Raw genomic sequence first — 27,229 nt, 5'->3', positions numbered from 1 at the left:
TACATCAAAGCATATGAGGAAATAAAAGTAGGGTTTGTGAAATATCACCCCCTACATCAATTTGCTTTTCACATCATATTACAATATAATCATAATGAATTTGCAGGAATTTTCAGCGAAAAAACATCCATTTTTCGGAAACTTATGAGGAAACAAATTTGGGGTTGGGGGAGGGGGCACATTTTGGTAGTTGCATGACATAGCGGTTTCAAGGGTTAGAGTAGTAAATGAGTTTAACGAGAGAAGAGACCATCTCAGATATACACTGAGAGAGAGAGAGTCATTATTATGGTAAGTGTTTTGATACATCTCTTCTTTGAATAGGAAGCTAGTCCACCACAGCATGTAACTTGCCCATAAAACCTGTTATTAAATGTTCAACAAATTAAAGGCGGTGAGCTGGCATAACTCTCTCTATCTCTCCTTGCTTTTAAAATCAAAATTATTTATATTCATATACCTCAACAATATCGAGACTAATCAATAATGTTGATACGCCTACTTGTTGTTTTTGTACATACGTACCTGTGGTATATGTCACACTTACTTCAAAGGAAGAAGTGAGTGGCAAAGCGGGAGAAAGGAGGACAGAGAGAGAGTGAGAGACACAGTGAGTGGTGATGGCGTTTGTTTTGTGTTTTTAAATGTTTATTACATCGCAGGAAAAGTAGATACATAGAAAGAAAAGTTGATACATACATACATTGTTAAATTAAAAACGGGAGAGAAAAGGGACACAAAGGAAGTGAGAGAGAAAGTGAGTGAGACGATAGATACATAGATCTAAAGAAAAGTTGGTATATAGATAAATAGACACATTGTTAAATAACTACAGCAAATATTGGATGTCACTTTTACTTTTCATTACCGCACGAGGATAAAATTAACTCACAAGTGGCTGACATGCATACCATTAATGTAGTTCTCGGGGAGAACCAGCTACTTACAGAATATGACAAAGCTGGCCTCTTTCAATTACAACTACAACTCATTTCAGCCAGTTGAGTGGACTGGATCAAGATTAACCTTCAAGTGGTTGGAAAAAAGCAAAAAAAGATCCTATATAGGGGCAGGAAAATCTTTTTTGTTGTTTGGGTCACTATGGGTGTTAATCCAGTCCTAACAGCAGCATTTGTGGGTGTCACAGATCTGGAGGCCGAGCCCCCAGATAAACACCAACGTGCAGGTTGTTATCAAATTGAGCATGAGTCAAGAGTGAATACACACTGGAATAGTAATTATTTCATCTTAGTTTTTACTGTTTATACTAAATACAACATTTTTGCCTTACGACATGGAATATTTCATTTTCTTTCACTCTTTTTCAAAAAATTGGCACTCCGTCGGTTACAAGGACAAGGTTCCTGTTTATCTGATCAATGGAACAGTCTGCTCATAAAATTAACGCACAAGTGGCTGAGTACTTCAGAGACATACAATCCATTAGGGAGATTTGGTCTCACACAGAATGTGACAAGGCTGGCTCTTTTGAATTACAACTACAACTCATTTTTGCCAGCTGAGTGGACTGCAGCAAGGTGAAGTAGAGTACCTTGCTCAAGAACCCAGCGCACCACAGGGGATCATACTCATGACTTTACGATCATGGGTCGAATACCCCTAACCACTGAGTCACACACCTTCACTCTCTTAACCATAGAGAAAAGGAGTGACGTGATAGAGACAGGGACAAGAAAGCTTCAGTCATTTACAATGACAATTAGACTGAAGTACAATCATCTTTTCTAGCTTCTTTACTTTTAACAATGAAGAAGAGGGAAGACATTTAGTAATGAATAGAGGGAAAGTCTTTCAGGTGTTTACGTTTTTATCATGGGAGTTCTAGAATGATCGAGTGTTAGTTTTCTCTTCTTTCCCCACCCCTATTACTTATTCACCTTCTTTTATAGTTCTTCATGTCTTTTATTAGTGGGGAAAGACCAGGGTTTTTTTTTTCAGGTACGTTTAACGTTTTCTCTACAAACTACAAGCCCCCTCCCTCTTTTTGTTTTTATTTTTTCATACAAAGACTAATGCAAATTTCGAACAGGATATAGCTGTGAAAAGAGCCCAGAAAAATGGGTAACACCCCCTACAAAATGGGTGGGGGAGAAAAGTTGCCAACAGGTGGCTATTCGAAATTCAACTCTATACTTTAAGAGTGCATTCTACTATAGCCTCGGGCCGACCAAAGCCTCATGAGTAAATTTGGTTGACAGAAAGTGAAAGAAGCCTGTCATTTATGTGTGTGTGTGTGTTTCTTTATTATAGTTTTATTAAAGTTAGTGTTTGATCCTGCCTATAATTTGATTAATTGATTGATTGAATGTGGTTATTAAGCTTTCACGTTTATATTATACTATGGAAGACAGTAGGGAATGTAATTTTTGTATGACTTAATGGATTGGTCGCTGTTTAGTTACGTATTTTGGAATTGGTTGAAATTTACTTATTGAATTTATTTACCAGTACAGTTGTACATAGGGTAAATATCTTTGAAAGTTGTGGTTTCTTTGGTATGTTTCTTCCCAAACAACACTTGTTTTGGTGCTGTTGACACTGCTGGATTCAATGGTACTGCCCAGATGTCGAAACCGTAATAATATCAGTTGGGTAGCTGATGATGGAGGTATGTTGGATTGTTGGTATGGCTGTTTTTGTATATGTGGAACACATCCTTTTGATATATTTATATATATATACATATATATATATATATATATATTATTATTATTAAAAAATATGGCAAAAAATCATATATTAATTAATATCGATTAATTACCAGGAAGCTAGCACATTTAAAGAATCAAAGAGATTCAGAAACAGTATCTGCAATCTCAGGGGATTAAAGTGCATTTTTATATATGACGTTGACCACTAACGTGGACATTCAATGTGCTAGAAATAGATCACATCTTGTGTCTAAAAAGACCTAAATTGTTCTCAACATGAAATATAGCGTGATACCAAAACGTAAAATCACCGAAAAGGAACATTATTAAACAGGTACCGGTTTCAAATTTAACAATCTTACCGACTGTCTATTTCTCTTCAGCCTGATTTGTAATGGAACCATAATCATCAGAACCCCATACAAAGTTGCCCACCACCATAGGTGCGCGTGTATATGGTTCTGCTAATTACAGCTTAATGTTAAAATTCAAAAGTCTTCGTTTTGGCACGCTAAATGATCTATTTCTAGCACATTGAATGTCCACGTTAGTGGTCAACGTCATATATATAAAATATATATATATATATATATATATATATATATATATATATATCAGGGACTTGGTGCTTAGGTACGCAAGGTAGGCAGTGCTTACCCTGAATAAAGTAGATCGATAGTAACATTTTCCTTTTATGGCAAAATATGCACCTAATTTAATAAAATTATGAAGGTTACTCTGACTACTATGCATAAAATGCAAAATATCTTATTTTTGTTTTGTAGATTAGGCAGGCATAATTCGCCTCACCTTTCAATTTCAGTATTAAAACTACGCATAGTACTGCTGTAGTACACGCGCAGTGTACATGCCTACAACAACATCTTCTACGTGCAATAAAGGCAGAAGTAATTCTGCCTCCAACTCAGTCACATGCCTGTGTTTTGCTTATTTTTTTTCTGTGTGTGTTTTACTACACAAACGTTACCACCTACCCTGAGTAATTACTGACAGCATATGCTTGATATATATATATATATATATATATATATATATATATATATATATATTTATATATATATATATATATATATATATATATATTGCTGAGTCACTATCAGAACTAGAGAAGTTTCAGGTGTGGAAACAAGGACTAGAATCGAAGGGCCTTAGAGTCAACCTAGCTAAAACCAAAGTCCTAATAAGTAGGAAGGTAGAAAAAACAGAAACCCCTTCAGGTAGATGGCCTTGCTTGATCTGTAGAAAAGGCGTAGGTAGAAACTCTATAAGATGCACCCAGTGCAAGCTATGGACACATAAGAGGTGCAACAATATCAAAGAATGGTTAACTAGGAAGTTAGTTTTTGTATGTAGCAGATGTTCAGGAGCAATAAGCACTAAATGTGCAGAAAACAACTTCTGTCACATTCCAGGGAGAAAAACTAGATGCAGTTGATAGCTTCTACTATCTAGGTGACCAAGTTAGTAGTGGGGGAGGGTGCGCTGAAAGTGTAGCTGCTAGAATAAGAATAGCCTGGGCAAAGTTCAGAGACCTCTTACCTCTGCTGGTGACAAAGGGTCTCTCTCTCAGAGTAAAAGGCAGACTGTATGACACATGTGTACGAACAGCCATGCTTCATGGCAGTGAAACATGGGCCGTGATTGCTGAGGACATGCGTAGGCTCGCAAGGAACGAAGCCAGTATGCTCCAATGGATGTGTAATGTCAATGTGCATACTAGACAGAGTGTAAGTACCTTGAGAGACCTTTGGAAATATGCTGTGCGTGAGAAGACCCGGCAAGCCAGGGGTGTAACCAGCCCACTTATGCGTACCTTCCTTCATTGGACACTAAACTCTGCTTGCAAAGACCTGTTGAGGCACGTGAAATCGAAATATAACTAAATTCAATGACTGGCACCCATGCCAACGTCATCTCCTTCATTGGACATGAAACTCGGCTTGCGAAGACCTGTTGGGGCAAGCAAAAGCGAAATCATGATGGCACCTGTGCCCAGCGTCGCCTTCCTGGCACTTGTACCGGTGGCACGTGTAAAGACATTTGAGCGAGATCGTTACCAGTGCCACTGGACTGGCTCTTGTGCAGATGGCACGTAAAATACACCATTTTGAGTGTGGCCGTTGCCAGTACCGCCTGACTGGCCTTCGTGCCGGTGGCAAGTAAAAGCACCCACTACACTCTCTGAGTGGTTGGCGTTAGGAAGGGCATCCAGCTGTAGAAACTCTGCCAAATCAGATTGGAGCCTGGTGTAGCCATCTGGTTCACCAGTCCTCAGTCAAATCGTCCAACCCATGTTAGCATGGAAAGCGGACGTTAAATGATGATGATGATATATATATATATATATATATATATATTTATTTATATAGTTTTAGAGAAAAGAACCAAGGTTCATGAACTCTGCAATATACCTATTTTTCTAACTAGTTTTGTATTGTTATAAATACTAGAACTCCATAAACCAAAATCTGCTAGTGAACAGAGACCACCAGAGATGGCCACAAGCAGACAGCCACTAGAGACTAACAGCCAGAGGGAGAAAGAAAACAATGAGCCACTATGATACATGTAACTTTCACTAGCTCACTTTCTCTTCTCTACATTACCCTATCTCTATCTGTGGTTTACATAAGCACACCTATACAAGAAAAATCTACGATATCTCTCTTTACCTTGCATGTTTTACGACTTAGATGATGCATACCAACACGTCGTGGTTTGGCTGTATACAAAGTAATGGTAAACACACGTAAACACACCACCATCGGTTGTCAAGCGATGTTGGGGGGGGGGGGGCAAATACAGACACACAGACATATACACACACATACGCATATATATACATATATATGATGGGCTTCTTTCAGTTTCTGTCTACCAAATCCACTCACAAGGCTTTGGTCGGCCCGAGGCTATAGTAGAAGACACTTGCCCAAGGGGCAGTGGGAATGAACCCGAAACCATGTGGTTGGTAAGCAAGAGGATCTTTTTTAAAACGGGGGCCACATTTTTCATTAACCAAGCACTTTGAAACTTGGAACACTGGTAGAATGTGTCATATAAAACATCTTTTTCTCTTAGTCTTCTTTTAAAAAAAAGAAATCCATAAGTTATTCCATGTGAAAGTTGTCGTATTTCTGTAATTTCAACCAATCACTGACGTCCATTCAGCCGATATACATTAAGTGCCGACTACATAAACAAACGATTCTGAAACAATTAACCCTAACCCTATGGTTAGGGTTAGGGTTAAAGCAAATAAAACGAAGGTATGGAGATTAAATACGCTTTACATCGCTTAATCAGCCAAAGGAGTAAATATAAACAACTGAATACTTGTCAGTGATTGTTTGAAATTATCGAAATAAGACAATTTTTTACATGAAATAAATTCGAATACAAAAATATTTTTCTGTTCTATAACACAAAATAGATAAGTATACGAAGTTTGAAAGTCTTTCCGTACCAAAAACACTACATAAAACATTAATAAAAAATGTGGCCTCCGTTTTAAAATAGATCCAAGCAAGCTACTTACTACACAGCCACTCCTGCGCCTATTGTTACATTTAAGAAAAAATGGGATAGAATTTTTGAATAGCAGTCCTTCAAACAACCATATCTTATTAGAAAGGAAAAGAGTGGGAAAGTTCCGTTTTTTTTAAAAGTATCTCTCTTGGAAACAACAGAAATTATAATTTTGAAAACTTTGTTACAATAAATTTCAGTTTTTTCACATTTGTCTCATTTCCGTATCCTTTTCCATGATTCCGAGATGGGGTGGGAGGGTCCTCCCTTCTTCCGAACCCAAATAAGGGAGTTGCAGCATATTAGGAGGTCAGGGTACTTGATTCAACGCAAAAAATCCGAGTTTTTTTTTCTTAGTGAAAATCGTGTGGATCTTAATATAAAAATTTACCAAATCTTTTCTACTGGCGAGAACTAGTTGATTACATCAATTCCAGCACTAAACTGGTACTTATTTTATTACCTTCGAAACGACGAAGTGCAAAGTTGACCTTGGTGACATTTGAACTGAGAATGTAAACAGTAACAAGCTGTAAAATAAAACTTGAGATTTTTCTAATAGAGATAGATTATCATATATCACCGTTTCAAGTTAAATAGTGAAAATAATCGAAGTTTTTAGCAGAAGCGAGGTTTCGTGGAAACTTATATATATATATATATATATATAAATCATATCTTGTGACATATCCTGTCACATGCAAATCAGCAGACAGTCTTAGCTCACTTGATAGTCATAGCGCTTCAGTAATAAACAACGTCAAACAATGGCAAGCACAAGGTGAGATGATGTATTCAATTATTACACTTTGATGATTCTAAATTAATTAACAGTCTAAAACAAATAAGATTTTTCCGCTAAAGTTATTATTGCGGAGTAATTACCAAATAAATACATGAATACTCTCCCATTATATGATTTATATTTCCATAGAAAATCGTGATGGTTCGTTTCAACAGGGCAGAAATGTACGATAAAAAAATTTGCCGGCTTTAGGTTTTCGTATTTTTTCTATGTTAACATAAATACACATTAATATAACTTAAATTTATATCCTCATAACTATCAATAATTTAAGGATCGTTAATTATCATTTAGAATTACATTGTTTATAATGTATGATGTTAATTATTTCATACGTGTTTAATTGATTTATTATTTTTTTATCATTATTGTGTGTACACTCATATTTTCTTTCTATCACGTCCCCACCTAAATAGCGTATATGAAACAATTTAACTCAAATATATACATATAAGTTTTGTTAGTTTGTCATCTGTTTGTCATATTTGCAAGGCAATTTATTCGCTCTACACACTTACCGGCATATCAATATTGAGATATCTTATGCGTAGATTGAATTAGAATAACTTTTTTCTTTTTATTGTCTAGTTATTTACTGACTTGAAAACTTATCGTTTTTTCTTTCTTTCGAAAGACAAACGGAAAATAATAAAATAGGGAATTTTGGAGGTGAACCTTATATACCATTTTCGTTTTTCTTCTCCAAAATTCCACATTTTATTATTTTCCCTCTGCTTGACAACCGCATATGCAAAGCATGAAGAAAATACGAACTTTGAAGTAAAGAATAATTTTAGAGTAAGCATGGTAAAGTTTGGGGCGGATTCCATCCGATGAGAAAAAAATTGAAGTAAATATCTCGCATTGCTGTACAGAGTTCAAAAAGATATATAAGACTGTAATGACTGAAACGTCACAGATTAACGGTCACACTGCGAAATTCAGGATAGGCAAACTTATTGTAGGGTAATGTTAGGGACTCAGTAAATAATTATAGGGGCAAAGGTAATGAATACGCACACCCGATGTTTCGAGTTAGGGTCTTTGTTACGCCGAAAACGAGTGGTGTGCGTATTCTTTACTTTCGCCAATTACACTGGTCAATAAAATGAAACTTTTTTTAATCATCAGAGTTTGTTGATTGACTTTTCTGGGTTAATTTTCGATGCTGATTACGAATCTGAAGTCCGATTTCCTCTATCAGGTTACATTTTCATGTTAATGATACCTGCTGTTTTAACTTATAGGATACGTAAAGCATGTCTATATAAAGTATAATGAATACAATATATGATAATTTCATGGCTTTTTATTGTACAAAATTAAAATTATTGTGTACAAATAAGTTAGAATACACTCGAATGCATAACAACTTAAAATCTTTGGGATTTGAACTTTCTATGTTTTGTCTCAGGTTCATCCAACAGTAGTCAGCTAACATTCCTGCATTCCAAAATCCTTGATATCGTTGTTCCATCGATGCAATATCTTGATGAAAGCGTTCCCCTTGCTCATCAGACACTGCTCCAAGGTTCTCTGCAAAAGCGTCCATATGTGAATCAAGGAAATGGACTTTTAGTGACATCCGACAGCCCATTGCAGCGTAGGAGTCTAGAAGACATTTCACTCCATTTATAAATTCTAGAGATCTCTTGTTGCCCAAGAAATTTTCACGGAGCCATTTGAATGATTCCCAGGCTTTAAACTCAATCTCATCCAGTGCTGTGAGGAAGTGGTTGTCCTTCAAGAGTTCTTTTATCTGCATACCTATGAATACGCCCTCCTTCAGTTTTGCCTTGGTGATTTTTGGAAATTTGGCCTTCACATATTCAAAACCTTTTGAGCTTTTCTGGGCAAGTGTATTCACAAATTGTTTCATGAGGCCAAGCTTTATGTGAAGAGGGGGAAGAAGAACATTTTCTGGGTCTGAAAGTGGCTTACTCTGGACGCTAGAAACTCCCGGCTCATGATTTTCGCAAAGGCCATTCTGACTGCACATAGTGATTGTTAGTTGCGCGACTATCCCATAGGCATAAAAAGCAACAATATTTCATGAACCCAGATTGCATTCCCATCAACATTCCACTCACCTTCAAGTCTCCACAGATTTTCCAGCTGTAGTTTGTATACTTTATGGCATTGAGGAGTACTTGCATGTTTTCATAACACTCCTTCATGTGCACTGAATGTCCTATAGGAATGGGTGGTTTCTTATTGCTGTTGTGTAGTAGTACTGCCTTGAATATGCTCTTGGAACAAACAGCGAAATAACTCATCAGTGTTATTACTGAAACAAAGTGGTCCATCAACAGAGAAGCATGAAGTCAGATCCCTATTTCTCTTCCTGAAATGAGTAATACAAACATCTTTCTTAAGCAGACACTTTTCTTGTAGGCGAGATGCTAATAGTTCAGCTTTATCCTTCAACAATGACAAGTCTCTGACTAAATCATTTAACTCTCCTTGAGAAGATTTCTGTGGTACGTCTTCATTTTCAATCGTGAAATCTGCATCCACTTCAGTGTCTTCCACAGCAGTAGTATTTTCTTCAGGAAATACATCTTCGTCAGACATTTGAAGGCCATTTTCTGGTGGTATTGGAATAGGAAGATCATCATCGTTGTGTGGTACTGGTCTTCTTGCTGATTCCAAGTTGGGATACACAATCTTATGCTTGGTCTTTACAGTAAACCCACATACATACATTAATCTCTCCATATCATAGGTATTGCAAACGGCATTGCTTTCTTCCTCTTATTTAGCCAATCCTTTAGTCCATTTGAACAAGCTGAGCAGATGATGTGCGGGGCCCAACTCTTATCTTGATCCCCGAGAGAGCAGCCAAAGTATAACTGGTAGACCTTGATTTCAATTGTGATGACACGTTGCTGAGCTTTGGTGGTAAATGAACCACAGACATGACAAAATATATCAGGACAGTTCTTGCAATGCCTTGACATCCTGAGTAGAATTTGATGATGAGTTGGCATCTTAAACAGAAAGTAAAATTTTTGAAAAGAAAAGATTATGAAAACATAAAAGTACAGAAAAACTGTGCCTGATAGAAGGAAACTGATTACATTTTTGAAATCCACAGACAAAACTACATATAAAACACCATATAATATCCCTGATGAAAATTGGCTGTTGACCAGTGTTATAGGACTGTATATGACATAAAAAATAGTCTCTCTCTTTCTCTCTCTCTCTCTCTCATTGTCGACCAATTTCGGAGAAATTATATGAAAAGTGACAGTGTTTGTTCAGCAGTTTCCGTAAACGTTTTATAGTTCTTTAATTTTCTTCAGCTGATTCGCTTATGTTTATGTATTTTTTTTTTGTGTATGTATGTATACAAATGTACGTGTTCTCATACACACACACATCTTTTATATAAATGGTAATTTCTGTTACCATCTTGTTAACTATACCAGCAAACCTATCTTCACAAAACTTTGTATACATGTTAGACTATCATCCAGTTCAATTATAGGCTAATTAGATTTCAATAAAAAATCGATAATGCACCCTCACCCCTTATGGGGGTTGGGCTATTATATGATAAAATAAGGGTGCAATGAGTGTTAGGTTGTGGGAAATGTGGTGGCATAATGAAGGTGGCTAATATCAAGGAAGGGGAAGAGACTGGAAATGTGAGAGAGAGAACGAAAGACAGGGACAGAATGGGAAAGAGAGAATGTGTTTACTGAAGGGAACTGCAAATTTCAATACTTTGTTCTTTAATTTTTACCTATCACTTTATGCATATGCTTTAATGAATTAACTATTGTATGCTCAGTCAAAATTTTTACAATATGTCCAACAGATATAAAACTAACAAGTGAAAGGTTTTTATATGTTTTCAAATCACCTTATTAAGATTTATTTAAAACTTAATCAACGTACTAAAACAATCAAACTGTTGATAATGTCTTTCATTTTCTTCCATAGATTAATATCCCATCCTTGTCGGACAATTTTTATGATAGAATGTCTTATATAAATTTTTGTTTATTCCATGTCAGACTTTTCCTTCCCTGACAAGCCTCTCCATCAAGACCGATTTGTGCTATTTCTCGCAAAAAAATTTCCATGACAATCTCTTCCCTGTCTAAACATGTTTGTTCGATCATCTCACATGACTTTATTCATTAAAACTTATTAAAACTTCAGAAGTTCTTACAATTTATGCAGAAATTGTCAGCTTCTAATTCCTGTTTTCTGATTAGGTAAAATTGATTAAACTTTAAACCCCAGTAACATTTTACTGCAATTTTTCTGGAGCAAATAAATAACAAAATCACATTTAACATGGGGAAATGATTTCAATATTACAAATTTGAAAATTTTGACGCAATTTTAAAATTTCCCATTGTGACAGCAACAGGGAAGACTCTCAATATTTGATAATAATCTACCATCAATCAATTTTTTCATAGTCCCACATCATTAATCCTCTCACCCTTCCAACCATCCACCAATTCAACTTTGATATTACCTTACCATTACAGTCAATCAATTTTGATTCAACTGTATTACTTGTTAGTATTTGTAAATCTATTTGTAATTTGAACAGGACATGAAACAGTGTAACGGGAACTGGAAATAACCCCCACTTTTGCAGGTATTACCAGGTAATTCAGATTGTGTGTGTGTGTGTGTGTGTATGTATGTATGTATGTATGTATGTATATATATATATATATATATATATATATATATATATATACACACACACACACATTCGCTGAATTACCCGGTAATTTTATGTTTATGTATATATGTGTGTGTGTGTGTGTGTGTGTATATATCTATCTATCCATCCATCCCACCCCCACAAATTCATAAACATAAGCGATTCAGCTAAAAGTGAAGTGTAATTAAAGAAATAAGGAAAAATACTATCACTTCATGTATTTGGCGAACATATTCTATCACTTCACATATACTGTCTCCGAGACATTGCCCAAATGAAAATGTAAAAAAAAAACGGGGGGAGGGGGACGTGGCATATGAGTTAATCTTTATCATTTGTTGGCTGTTATTTCTAAGAAGCACAACGACCTTTGAGACTGGTTAGTATGGTGGGCGTTACCAGAAAGATAAGTGCAAACAGTAGAAGTAATGTGAGCACTTTTTTTTTCCTGATTGTTTTGAGAAACGGCACTAGTGCTGAAACTAATAATACTTGTGTTTGTATATGCTTTTTCTTTTTGTATGTGAGCAACACTTTAGCATTTGAAGCTCTTGAATTTGTTCCACTTATAAGATTTACCCTCTGCATCATTCGCCACAAGCTGGAGTCATTATGTTTATCTTTTGTATGTCTCATAATGCTTAATGAAAAAATTTTCTAAATTATTCAGCTGCATTTCTCCTTTCTTTTTACAACAGCATTTCTATTTAGCTGTCTTTTGTTTCTTGAAAGATCATTCTTCCTACTTAATGTTTTAATATTCATAAATTGCAACGTTTATAAGAGATTTCTTCATTATCACTGAAATATAAATTTGATTTAATTTTTTTTCACTCTAAGAACAATAAAGATCTTTCCAAATTTTCAAATAGTCTCCACTTATTTGCTGGAGTTGTTCTGTTTTTTTAAATATTTTTTTATTCCTTTCTTTTATTTATTTATTCAGATTGTCTTATAATGTTTTATTGTTCATAAATTCATGATTTACTTGGCATCAAACCGTCATAACAAATTTTGATGCTACTTTAGCACGAAGTCTACCACAATGTCTTTGGTATGCAATGAAATGACCTGATCTGGGTTAGGATTCAGGCCACTGAAATTACAGATTGAAAATGCAGAAGTCCATGTTTAGACAAGAAATGCTGCTCTTCATGAACTTCTGTAGTGATTCATACGGGCGTAATTTTTTGAAGTGATAAATATAATCTAATTTTCTTGTTATGGAATTTTTATTTACTTCTGATTATCAACTTTCGTTGGATAACTTTTTCAACTAACAGCTTGGGTGCTCTTTCTCTCTCTCCTATGTATGTATGTATAGTAGGAATGTTCAGCAATTGCTCGATGTTGCCCATGTGATCAACAAAATCAGACCAGTCATGACTTCGTGTTGCATAAGCTCCAGCAACGATCTCTTTTAAGCCTATCAGTCGATATAAAATTTGACACACCATGACTACTAGACAGAGAGCATTGACAGACACTAGGAGTTGGCCGACAGAGATGACAGGCAGTTGCTGAACACCACAAAGGCAATGAACAGTGGGAGGAGGAACATTAGAAATCAGTAGCTAGCAAGTAATTAACTCTTTTTCTGTTGCTAATGTAGCGGGAGGTAGATAGTTGAATGATCTCCCTTGCATAAAGGATTTTTGAGTAACCTCCCTTTACTAAGTTTCTCTAAGCATGTGTGTTATGAGACATGATTCTTAATTATTTAAGAAGCTTAATGTTTCTCTTGGAAGTTTCGTAGTCGATAAGACTTAGAACCATTCACATCATTGCTATTTCTGAACTTTCTTGCATAGATTACTTCATTCAACTAGATTCAACATATTAATTCTATGTATTACATAAATTGTTGACCCCGCAAATAAACACAAATTGGTGACCAACCGACGTGGATTCCGAATTCTACCCTGGAGAATAATCACCACATAAGCTGATGACCACCCGACAAGAAATATATGCAGAAATATATGTGACCAACTTTAGAAGTTTTTGCAGAAAAAAAAAAAAATCGTCCAGCTACCTAAGTAACGCCAATTTTCAATCAATTGTTATGTCACTATGTTAAAAGTCTTAAATATTTTTTAACATTTATGTTTATTCTCGGGGTCACCAATTCATAGAATTAATATGTTGAATGTAGTTGAAGTAATCTATGCAAGAAAGTTCAGAAATAGGAAATATAGAAATAACAGCTAAGTGGTGGCTTTCAGTCATGTGGCGTAGAGAAATAGATGGACATAGCAATGACGTGAATGGCTCTAAGTCTAATTGACTAAAAAGTGAAGAGCAGAGAAAGCAAGCTGTTAATGGAACGCTAGATATTCTAACAACTTCCAAGAGAAATGCTAAGCTTGAATAATTATCACTTCTCAGGATACACATGCTTAAGGAAACGTAGTAAAGGGAGATTACTCTATTAACATTCTTGCAAGGGGGATCATTCAACTATCTAGCTATCGCTACACTCACTGCACAGGACAACAAAACTCAACATTTTGTCATTCGTAAAAACATTTTTTTCTCTTATGAAAAGAATAAAATTTTGTTAATCAAAGAACTAAAGACTCGTGTTCTTTTTTCATATATATATATCCCCGTAATAAATGACATAAAAATTGGCTTAATAATACCTGACATGGTAAATTGCTTTAATACATACCGTTATGTGTTAGTCGCTTAATGAATTTTTAAATTGACGATAAACTATAATCGTGCTATTCAGAAAAACTTCTGCCAAAGAGAACAAAGATGGGCGAGTGAACCTATCTATTAATATACTATAACTTCAGCTTGGCAGGTAAACTTTTCTTCACCCAGCTACATATTCGTGTAATATATGGATTTATATTGTATAATTTTCTTTTGGCTCTTAATTCTTTCATGGAATCTTAGGTGTGCATGGACCTCCCCAGGTCTAACTACTACAGGTTTCTTTATGAATGATAGACATATAAATATAAAAAATTGACTTCAATAAAAGACTAACTTTATTGATCACACCTGAAAGGATGAAAAATGAAGTTGACCGTGATGTGATTTGAACTTGGGATGCAGAGAATTGGAACAATTATTGCAAATCAATCAGTCTGATCCTCTAATGACAATATCAGTTCACCATCTACATTATACAGTAGTTTAGTTGTTTAATATATTTAGGTAATTTGTATAAATCATATTTTTTTTACATTTTCTTTAGTTGTATATTATTGTCTGTGTATATTACACACACATCTTATTTTCCCCCTATTCTTGGACAGGTGGGGTGCTAGTGAAGGTAGAGTCCTGGTGCACCTTCTTCATATGGTTGTCAGAAGCTGCTGTCATTAGGCTTTCTGGCTAGAATCTCAAGCACAACCAAATGGAGAGAGACTGGATGTTTATCCAACCATCTCATTCTTGATCTACTCCTAGGTCTCTTGCCGTTTACCTTAGCTTAAGGAATCAGTCTTGCAATTCTTTCTTGTGACATTCTAATCGAATGTCCATAGTACCAGAGCTGTGACCTCACAATGCAAAGAAGTAGTGACTTGACCTGGGAGAGACTCCCTGATCTCTGAAGCTATGCACCCTGTTGAATAAACATTACTCTAGAGCTCGTTCAGAGGAACTACATTTCATCTGCTTGTATTTGGACCATACTTGTTCAGTCATTACTCGACATTCATGACCATGACTGTGGATTGGTATGAAAACTGAAATGAAAATAACAAGTTTGGGTTCTTTTTATCAACCTCTCCACTTTTGAGGATCAAATGCCGGAGTTGTCACATGACTGCCAGTACCTGCAATCTCAGCATTCAATTCAGACTCCTACCTTCTACCAGTTGTGATTACAATCCCAAGATACTTAAACTTCTCCGCTTGTCTCAATGATGTTCCACTAACTTTGGGTTACAACTACTTATGTTTGGTTTTTGTTAAATAATTAATCACAACGTTTGTAAGGCCTTCCCAGACTAGTTGTGTTAAAACTGGTGTTGGATATGAAACCTTTTTAAACTCATGCCAGCATGCAAACCAAAACAAATTGAGACAGATATATGTCAGAAATGTAACCACATGTGGACAGTTGGTAAATTTCCTTTTTCCTTCTCTGGACTTTCTCCTTTCTGTTAAAGAGTCATGCTCAAAATGTTAAAAACTCTCCTTTCAACGTGCATCAAACTAATAATTCTTCTGCACGTCCTCATGTTGGTTTTTTTCTCTCTTTTATTTTGTTTTTTTTTTTCATTTGTTTGTTCATTGAATTGGTTGTGTGTGTGTGTGTGTGTGTATATATATATATATATATATATATATATATATATATATATATATAAAGAGAGAGAGATATGTGTGAGAGAGAGAGACTGATTTTCTTGGTAGATAGATGAGATTGTTTGAAAAATTAACAACTTTTAGGCATTTCAACCTTTTGTTATAAACAAAGTGATCTTCCTTGAAATTTCGGCATTTATAGGAAAACAAAGATTTGCTTCTAGGTGAGTTTTCCTCTTAGAATTTACATGAATTTACTTCAAAAAATTGAAATATATATAAAGATTCACTGTTTAATGTCTGATTTCCATGCTGGCATGGGTTGGATGGTTTGACAGGAACTAGCAAGTCAGAAGGCTGCACCAAGCCCTGATGTCTACTTTGGCATAGTTTCTATTGCTGGATGCCCTTCCCCAGGCCAACCACTTTGCAATGTGTACTGGTAGCTTATCTGTTTGTCTCTCCCTGTTACTCTTTCGTGCTCTGTTGTTTGTGCTCTCTTTCCTTCTCTCACTGTTGCTCCCCCCTCTTTCTGTTGCTCTCTCTCTCTCTGACACACACTCAGCTCATTGGCACATGACATTCTGTGGCACTGGTGCTTCGACATGTTTCATCAGCTTGAAATAGCCAGAGAACATTTGAACCTAATCAGAGCTGCTGAGTTTGTTTTTTCTTTCAGCAATCGAATTGTTTGCTAACTGGTGCTAATATCTGTCAATCAGTTGAAAAGAAAAATCAGGGTGACTCTGTGGTAAGAAGCTTCCTTCTCAACCACATTGTTCTGGGTTCCATCCTACTATGCGACACCTTGGGTGTCTTCTGTTACTTCCTTGGGATGACCAAAGACATGTTAGTGGATTTGGTAGATAGAAACTGAAAGAAGTTCATTGTGTGTGTATGTCTCTTGCATTTGTTTGTTCCCCACCACTGCTTGACAACTGGTGTTGGTGTGTTTATGTCTCCTGTAACTTAGCAGTTCAGTAAAAGAGAAGAATAGAATAAGTACCAGGCTTTAAAAAAATAATGTACTAGAATCGATATGTTCTGCTAAAAATTCTTCTAGACAGTGTCACAGCATGGCCACAGTCTAATGACTAATGGTGCACCATGTACAGTGAAGTCTGGAACAAACATTTGCATATTTATTAACATGTTTAGACAGGTTTGGATGCAAAATATGTTGGCTACTGTTGTGTGTCATAAGAGAATAACTTCTCTCTTATGACCTCAGAGTATTAAACATATTTGGCATTCAGATTACTTTGTCAAATATAATGCTTATTTATTCACATATTTATTATTCATTATCTCACAGCTTCAAGGGGTTTTGAACGTGTGATTGTGTATTTTTCGAATAACATTGCAGGGTACATGTGAGAGGGTAGAATATCTGGGTCGGATATGGCTGGATTAAATGCTAAAGGGTCAAAAGTTCTTCCAGCACTACAACAGTGAGTACAATGAAGTATAGTCATTGCAGTAGTTGAGGTCATAATAAGACTAAAGCAGACTTAGAGTTGTCTTCTGTGCTTGCCTAAAGAATTAAAATAATAGTTTATGAATTTTTCTGTTGCCACATCATTATTTATTTGTTTGCTATCTATAATAATAAAGGTCAAAACGAATTTGTGTGTGTCAGTGTGTCACACTTTGACCCCCCCCCTCACTATTCACTGACACTTCCACTGTTCCTTGTGACGGGGTGAGAGTAATAGTAGGCATACATAGAGACGGTACGAGATTGATGGTTGTCATGGTAATGAGGTGATAGTAATAGTATGAGCTGTAGCTGTGATAGAGGCGACAGTGTTGATAGTGGTGGTGGTCAGTCAGGGATGATGGTGATAGTAAGCAATGTGAAAGACAGTGGGACTGCCACATTAAGTTGGCAACATACCATCACTTTATCGTGCTGCTGCTGTATAAATCTCTGAGAGATTTAGAAATGTAATATTTCTGTTCTATATTTAAGAGTTGAGGAATTATGTACATTATTTGCATTATTTACATTTGACGGATATTTGTCCTCATCTTGTTAGTTGTTAACACAATGTTTCAGCTGGTATACCCCTCAGCCTTCATCAAATGTCTTGGGGAAATTCCGAACCTGAGTTCTCATTCCTAAGGTATTTTTCGATATTATTGTTATTCAGGTCATTGCCTGGAATCAAACTCAGAATCTTGGCGTTAGTAGCCAGTGCTCTTAACCACTACGCCATATGCCTGTGGGCTTAGGGCATAGTGGTTAAGAGCAGGCTACTAACCCCAAGATTCTGAGTTTGATTCCAGGCAGTGACCTGAATACTAATAATAATAATAATAATAATAATCACATCAAAAAATACCTTAAGAATGAGAACCTAGTTTCAAAATTTCCCCAAGACACCTGATGAAGGCTGGAGGGTATATCAGCCGAAACATTGTGTTAACAACTAACAAGATGAGGACAAATATCCGTCAAATGTAAATAATGCAAATAATGTGAAATATTTCTATTTTCAAAATCAGTGAATGTATTTCATTTGAAATCTATATGTTTTCATAGACGAATAGGCATTGACAGCTAGCAAGCCATGCTACTCCAGACTGATGATGAGCAATGACTTTGAAACTAGTCTCTTGATGCTGACTTTGCTGGGTGGAGGTGCTTATCTCTCCTTTGAAAACATAAGGACACAGAAAATGTGTCATGGCCAACTGGAAACAGTGTTTCCTAGGGCTAAATAGCAGTAACATTCTTCCCTTTCATTGGACTGCCACATTAAGTTGGCAACATACCATCACTTTATCGTGCTGCTACTGTATAAATCTCTCTGAGTGATTTAGAAATGTAATATTTCAACTGCTAAATTGATTTTGAAATATTAAAAAAAAAAAAAAAAAATCAGAGCTTGCTGTGTTGATTGGGTATATAACTAATCAAAAGAGGGACCAGGTGCCATTGTATTTTAAAACCACCTCTAAGAGGTGCAATAGTTGCATTTTGTTACTGCCAGAACTGTGTTGTCAGAGAAAGTAGTTAACTTCCAAATGGCCCAGTCAACCTAGCTGTAGATAGTAAGTTTTAAATGGCATATTCAGAAGAGGAATTGCAGTGTTCATGACCTTTTCCTGTGGTTTCTAAGATGGGTGAGAAAAGTTATCCTCAGATTGGAGACTTTGTCTGAAAGCTTCTAACTGATGGGACTCTCTTAAGGACATGAGAGAAAGGCGGTGATAAAAAAAACTGGATGAGGTTTTAAGTCTACCACCAAAAAGTTGGAATAGTCCTGCTGATTATGTTTCATTTTTCTTCTTCTAGTTAGTCTACTAAATTCCACCTTGATTCACCCAAGGCTTTTATAAAAAATACTTGCCTTAGTGCTTTGTATTAGAATCTGTCCCAAAGTCATATAATCATGTCTGATCCTTGGGCTGAAAAGATCTGATTTGTTGTAGAGAGAGAGAGAGAGTGCTGTATAAGTGAGTCATGTTTGTACACAGTGCTGTGGTCATACTATTTGTTAATCTGTTTTAGATATCTTTTATAAACATAACCTAAATATTGTCTCTGTAACCTAGTTATGCTGGTACTATTCACAACCATTCACTTAGGAATGTAATGTCTTAGATGGTTTCACTATCAGCTATTGAACTCTATTTTATTTTCTCACTTTTAATATGAAAATTTAAAATCTGTTTGTCCTTTTTTTACTTTTCAGATTAACTCCTGATCTCTTGTCTACAAATGATGTGGCTGATTCACGATTTGATTGTGTTGTACTTGTGACAAACTGCATAGACAATCTTGATGGCAATCCTGGTTTGTTGAAAGAGACCTTGACTGAATACAGCCAAGTAAGTTATAATCTTTCAAATTACTTTTAACTCAAAATAATTTTACCAATCAGCTTTCATCTTATATGTATATAAATAGGGTAAATCATGGCTTTTTCTTATATGTCCATATAACATGTAAATCTTTGTAATTCCTATTAGCAAATGAAAGATGTATAATGGAGAAAAAATACCAAAAAATATCCACTTTTCTGTTTATGTATGCACGTGTGCATGCACACATGCACACAAAGACAGGGTGAGATGTATATATGTGTGTTAATATAGGTGTGCTATGTTACTTTGATATAGTTCTGATTTCATTTAAATTGGTGTAAGTTAGAGAAGGTTCCAAATCTGAAAAATGACACTGTTAGTACCAGTTCCATGCTAAAAAAAATATCTGGTCCATAATGTCATAGTTTGTGATAAATTCGAATTGAAGAGCGTTCTTTCATAGCAAACCAAGCCACTGTAAAGATTGCGACATACTGAACGAAATGCTAATCTTTGACATGTTCAGCTGTTGTTGTGACCAAGCAAATCTTGTGATCAAAAGACATTCCAGCCATGACTATCTCAAACTAATAAAAAATAGATTGAGGCACATGGAAACTTGCTTTGTAGTCTCATCTAATTTTTGTTAGCATAAAAGCAACCTGACATGGGTTTTTTTTCTTAAATTTTTTTTAAAGAATTATATTTTTAATCCAATGTTAATTTTTGTATTTTTGCAGGTTGGGGACCTTAAAGAACTGACGGTTCTTTATTGCAATGCCTTACCATCGAAACGTTTAGTAAGTTGTCATTTTTTTGCTGTTATAATTACTGCTAATTGTAGTTTTGTAATTGGTTTGATTGTTCTAACTTATATTTACCTGTAATATGTTCTAAAATGTTTACTTTTAGATCTGGAGTCCAACTGGTCCCATTAATAGAGATTATGATGATGTGAGGAGATGGAGTGACGCAGCAGAAAAAGGCATCAAAAAGTAAAATTTTTTATTATTTTGTAGGGCAGGGGAAAAGCAGAATTGGTAGTATCCCATATAATGCTTTGCAGTATTTAGTCATGCCCCTTTATGTTGCAAGTTCAAATTATACCAGGGTCAGTTTTGTGATCAAGCCTTCCAAACTTGATAAGATAAAGACGAATCAAATAATGGTGTTGATCTAATTGACTATATATTATCACCATCAACTCTAGGATATGACAGTGTTGAGACTCATAGGGCCCAGTCACCTGGTTTCCATGGTGTACAAGTGACCAAAATCACAATATTTTCCCTCAATGGACTGCCAGTTCTTTGCATGGTTACTTGTTTACAGCTGAATGGACCAGAATAATGTGAAATGAAGTGTTTTACTTAAGAACACAATTCTTTATCCAGTCCTGGAATTGAAACCATAATCTTGTGATTGTGAGTGCAACATTCTAACCACTTGGCCATATGACTTCACATCGACTGTACTCCTCCTATGAGGGTTGCTGAAAAGTTCCTGGTTTTAAGACTATCGTGAAAGGCCTGGTTAGAGGCCCAACCTTCCGAGTTCTTTTACAGGGCTTAGAAAAACTGAAGGACTGCTGCAGTAAATGTGCGTATCTGAGAGGGGAATATGTTGAATAAAATCATAATTAACCAATCCTCTTGTATTTTCTTTTACCCAAAGCCAAGAACTTTTCGGCACCCCTCGTATGCAGTTGTAGTGTTGTGTCAATGTAAACGTAATTTGTTGTTTCTGGACAATTTGTTTTCTAAACAATTCTTGTTCTGAGTCAATCGGCTTCCATTATTTGGATTCTCTCAGTACTACTTTAGCTATTAGCATAGTGAAAACAATGCTTCACTGATGAACTTATAATTTAATTTTTATGTTAGGAACAAGGCCAACAGTTTTGAAGGGAGGGGATTAGTGAGTCATATTGTTCCTAGTACTTCTACTTCGATTCTGGATGGATAACAGGCAAAGCTGATTTTGGTAGATTTGAACTTAAAATATATCTTTACTGCAAGATGTTTTTCCTGACAACCTAATGATTTTTCCAGCTTGCCACTTTTAATTTCTAATTTAGGCACAAGGCCAGAAATTTGGGGGAAAGGGATTTATTGATCAAACCAATTCCAGTGTTTGAACAAATACCACCTGGTATTTTTTTCTTATCTTGTGGATCAATTACCTTTCCTGACAAGGTCATATTACAATCACGAGAGTTGTCTCCCGTACCTGCTGAAATCATTAAAAATATTAATCCATGACTAATTGATTTTCACTGAATGAAACATTATTCCTTGCTGGATTTCTATTTTTTTAAATGTTCTTTGCATTAACCCTTCAGCATTCAGATTACTCCATCTAATGTAATGCTTATTTATTCAAATTTTTTAAAAATTAAACATGCATTATCTTGTAGCTTATAAATTCTAATTATGTGGTTGCATTTTTATAATGACATTGTAGGGTAGATGTGAGATGCCACATCTGGTCAGTTTGAACATAAAGCAAGTAGAGTATTTAGGCCGGATATGGCCATTTTAAATGCTAAAGGGTTAAACGTTAACACTAACTTAACTTTTTTTTCCAATGCAGATGACATCTAAAAGTTATTTATCCTCTAAACTATTTTATCTTTTAACTGTTATCACAGCTGGTTGTGCCATTATTTAATCTTTTGAAGTTATTCTTTTGCTAGTTACAGCCTGTTAACCAGCGGTAGCTATATTCGGGTACATTACCATCATTTATTTATTAAGTTATGTAGCTCAGTGGTTAGTGTTGTGCTCACAATCATGAGGTAATGAGTTTGATTCCCAGACCGAGCTGTGTGTTGTGTTTTTGAGCTAGACACTTTATTTCACATCAATCCAGTTCAATCAGCTGTAGAAATGAGTTGTATTGGCTGTATTGGCTTTTGCCTCTCCCTTGGGATAATGTCAGTGGCATGGAGAGGGGAGACTGGTATGCATGTGTGATTGCTGGTCTTCCACAAACAACCTTGCCTGGACTTGTGCCTTGGAGAGGAATTTTCTAGGTGCAATTTCATGGTCATTCATGACTTAATATGTATATTACAGTTGTTGTGTTTTGAATTACATCTGTCTATTGGAAAGCTTCAGGCACATCTTCATGTAGAGATCTGGAGTGATTTCACATGCTCTGGTCCTTTGAGATGATCCAACCTCAATACTATATTGTCAAACGAGCAGTAATGTAGTTTTACGTTAAATAGTCTGGTGTCCTACTAGCTAGGAAGTGAACCCTATGGTCACTCTACATATAGAAATAGTAGCCAAAGTTCACTTTTATTTTAGCTGTAACCATCCAATGTTTTGTATATCTAGGGTTACAATGTTCAGCGACCCTTTCTTTGGATGATAGGGAGTAATTTGAAGGAATTTAACTGTTGTTTCTAACAGAACAAATGACTACATAGAGGTCTCCTTATTAACTCCTCTAATATGATTGTAGTGTGTTTTAGAAATCGATTTTGTGTATTAATATTGTATTTGATATATGAATAGACAGGGTGATTATGTATGGAAAGCTTGATCATAAGTATTTGTAATTGGAGCTGATTTGAGACTAGTATATGCTTGTACCTTATTCATCCCTGTGAGCCTTCCAGCTGTATCCTCTTTTATCCTTACACTCACATTCTCACTCCTCTATGATTATCATAATATTAGATGAGCTAATAAGGGTCATTTGTTCTGTTAGAAATAGCAGCCAAATTCCTTCAAATTACTCCCATCTAAAGAAAGCATCACTGGACTTTGTAATCCTAGATATGCAAAACGTTGGATGGTCACAGCTAAAATACATTTGATCAGATGTCAGTTTCTTTAAATTTAGCTTTTAAATCAAATGGGAAGGCAGTGCTCATGACCCTTTCTAGAGCCTTTTTTTTTCTAATGGAAAGATGGGAGGATGATCTATTCAAAGTAGAGGTCTGACACCAGACACTGTTAAAGGTACCCAATGTGCCAGGTAGTATTAATAAGTCAGGCTACAGATTGTCTCCCACCCTTGTTAGTCTTAACAGATACCAGTTCACTGTTCTGGATTGATACTTTCTTCTCTTACAAAGGATGAAAAGCAAAGTGACCATGGCAGGACTTGAACTCAGTGAATAAACAAGGACAAAGAATTATAATGAATATATACAGTGCTTATCAAATTTAAAATATATATTCTATGATTATTTAATGAATTTTAAAAACTTTCTTTCAAGGTCTACAGCACTGAAGTGTAAAAAGCCATTGTTGGTTCCTGTTGTAAAGGGTAGCTTTGAACAATCTCACAGAGTTACCATACTGGGAGCACTCCAAGGATTGTATGTTGTAAGTAGATTGCCTTTGTATTGTTTCTTTGAAAATACCGTTAAGCTGGTTACCAAAAATTAATGACGAAGATCAAAAATCCTTGAATCTTTTGGTTATGTGATATTATTGCTTGTATGCCAACATGGTTATGCAATATTATTGTCTGTATGTATGGTATTCAAAAGATATCAGTAAAATGGTTATGTGATATTATTGGTGCAAGGTAGTAAAAGTAGTAAAATTCGCTTGCTAGGATAAAAACGGGTTGGAAGAGATTCTGTGCTTTACTCCTTTTGAAAAAGAAAAGTAGAATATGTTGGATATCTGCATAAAGAGCAAAATATTGGCAATTGGAAGCAGTTGGAGAGAAGATATATGCACCATGAAGAAGTACTCAGTTTTACCAATGTAGAAATCTTGATAATGTCCTTCAGTGAGAATATAACAATCCAGTCTCCTTCGACAACACCTAAACATAGTCACTACATCTTCCCGAATCTTTGAATAGCATTCAAATAAAATCTTCAAAATTGTTGTACATGCTAAGTCTCTCCTACCAATCCCAAATGACCTTTTCATGGCGATTACATGTAACCTCCTTCAGATTATATCCTAAAAGCTAGGTTTCTTCATTAGGGCTAAAATGTACCCCAGCTCTAACCTGTTTATTGACCATCTAAAAGATATAAGTCCAACCTACATCAGAGTATTGCAGTTTGTTCTTAGCCAAAAGATTTAATCTTCTTGAAATAACTTCCGTCTTATACAGGAAAAGGCACATTGAATAATCCAGTCCTAGATATACTGGAAAAAAAACAACAAAAAACAAACAACCCAGGATAGTCATGGCATTTGATCATAGCTCATATCTCTGCTTAGGTGGTGTTGACTTAATGATCGTGCTGAGATCATGATAGTGTTGATAACATATCAGAGAAATATGTTGACAACTGGCAGTAAATGATAGTCTGCATAGGCTAAAGAATGCATGTTATCAAGCTGTTTGAAAATGTATAAGGGAGTCACCTTACTGCAAAAATAATCAAGGCAAAGATGATGGTTTTAAAGGATGAGTATAGTGTTGATCTATTTTAGCTATCTGAAATAGAGCAACTAAAATTATTTCAATTGGCTTTATTCTCAGACAGTTTCTCATTACTATAATCCTTATTTAACCTTAAGCCAACCTTGACCCGGCTGACCTGTGACCATTTTTTCTTTTCAAACATAGTGTATATAGGATTACATTATCCAATGTGTTCTTTAATTTCTTTTTAAGATAGTACAGAGTCATTTTAGGAGTTTTTGAAGCCCTTTCTGAAAGATTCAGTGACCACAGAAGCGTACTCATTGGCTCTTCAGTTCAGAATGTTAATATTTTTTTTTTTCTATCCTCATACTTTTTCATATCCATGTTGTATCTTATTTCAAACATTGTGCACATATATTATTTAATGTCTTTTTCTTTTATGTCTGAACCAATGTCGTGTGGTTGCTTTTTGTAGCAGATCAGTTGGTCATGTAAAAGCTTCTTCAATGTACAGTTGTTTGCCATAGACACCATTACTACAGCTCACTTCTAATTTAGCCATCTCGTTTTATACATCAAGTAAATTGTTTTTTGTGTTCATTTTCTATCCTTACTGTTCTTAACTAAGTATTATTCAATGTTTTATACCTATTTTTTTTTATTGCCCACAGGGGGCTAAACATAGTGGACAAACAAGGGATTAAGTCAGTTACATCGACCCCAGTGTGTAACTGGTACTTATTTAATCGACCCCGAAAGGATGAAAGGCAAAGTCGACCTTGGCAGAATTTGAACTCAGAACGTAACGGCAGACGAAATACTGCTAAGCATTTCACTCGGTGTGCTAACGATTCTGCCAGCTTGCTGCCCTCAATGTTTTATACCTTATACAACAACATGTAGCTATTGCACAGCAGACGGCTGTTGCACCATGTTCAGCTGTCATACATCCTTTATGGAACGAGAAATTGCCATTACTAACAAGTTATTTTCAAACCTATATTACACTATAATTACTTCTTGACTGTAAATATTTGAGATATCTTGGTTAAAATTCCACCCTATTCTCCAGAAACACTGATGTTGATAACAACATTGAAGCAGTTGTTTCATCTATGTCAGCTCTGATCAAGTACATATTTCATCAAAAGGAGTTTCAGCTTTGACTATTGCATATTATTTTGGCCTTCAAATACACTATATATTAAAGATCTCATGAAATTTAATGGCACAGGTATGGCTGTGTGATAAGAAGCTTGCTTGCCAACCACATTGTTCTAGCACCTTGGGCAAGTGTCTTCTAGTATAGCCTCGGGCTGACCAAGTCCTTGTGATTGGATCTGGTAGATGGAAACTGAAAGAAGCCTGTCGTATATATATATGTATATGTTAGTGTATCTGTGTTTGTCCCCACCATCACTTGCTATCCGATGTTGGTGTGTTTACATCCCTGTAACTTAACGGTTTGGCAAAAGAGACCGATAGAATAAGTACTAGGCATACAAAGAATAAGTCCTGGGTTGATTTGTTCGACTAAAGGCGGTGCTCCAGCATGGCCCCAGTTAAATGACTGAAACAAGTAAAAGAATAAATTTTTAAAATTTGAAGGCGATTTGGCTGCTATGTCCAGCACGTTACGTGACAGTGTGGCGGTTCTCTTAGTTGTTTGACAAATATATACTATGGAAACGGAGGCGCAATGGCCCAGTGGTTAGGGCAGCGGACTCGCGGTCATAGGATCGCGGTTTCGATTCCCAGACCGGGCGTTGTGAGTGTTTATTGAGCGAAAACGCCTAAAGCACCACGAGGCTCCGGCAGGGAATGGTGGCGAACCCCTGCTGTACTCTTTCACCACAACTTTCTCTCACTCTTTCTTCCTGTTTCTGTTGTACCTGTATTTCAAAGGGCCAGCCTTGTCACACTGTGTCACGCTGAATATCCCCGAGAACTACATTAAGGGTACACGTTAATTTCACGAGCAGGCTGTTCCGTTGATCGTATCAACTGGAACCTTCGACGTCGTAAGGGATGGAGTGCCAACACTATGGAAGCATCTGATCAAGGGAC

General features: G+C 35.9%; 1 protein-coding gene across 1 annotated transcript in view; it reads left to right on the top strand.

The window, feature by feature from the left end:
- Positions 1 to 6,917: 6,917 nt before the first annotated feature.
- The window catches only part of LOC106874439 (putative aminopeptidase W07G4.4), a 47,168-nt gene continuing 26,856 nt past the window's right edge, over positions 6,918 to 27,229 (top strand). The window contains exons 1-5 of the mRNA XM_089347148.1: positions 6,918 to 7,002; positions 19,696 to 19,831; positions 20,548 to 20,607; positions 20,720 to 20,802; positions 24,042 to 24,150. Of these exons, the coding sequence (XP_089203274.1) occupies positions 6,989 to 7,002; positions 19,696 to 19,831; positions 20,548 to 20,607; positions 20,720 to 20,802; positions 24,042 to 24,150 (402 nt within the window). The 5' untranslated portion in view covers positions 6,918 to 6,988. The remainder of the gene's footprint in view (positions 7,003 to 19,695; positions 19,832 to 20,547; positions 20,608 to 20,719; positions 20,803 to 24,041; positions 24,151 to 27,229) is intronic.

This window comes from Octopus bimaculoides, chromosome 2, assembly GCF_046866305.1.
Source record: "Octopus bimaculoides isolate indiv1 chromosome 2, ASM4686630v1, whole genome shotgun sequence".
Taxonomy (NCBI): Eukaryota; Metazoa; Mollusca; class Cephalopoda; order Octopoda; family Octopodidae; genus Octopus; species Octopus bimaculoides.
The sequence above is the reverse complement of the archived record's forward strand: the minus strand, read 5'-3'. Positions and strand labels throughout refer to the sequence as shown.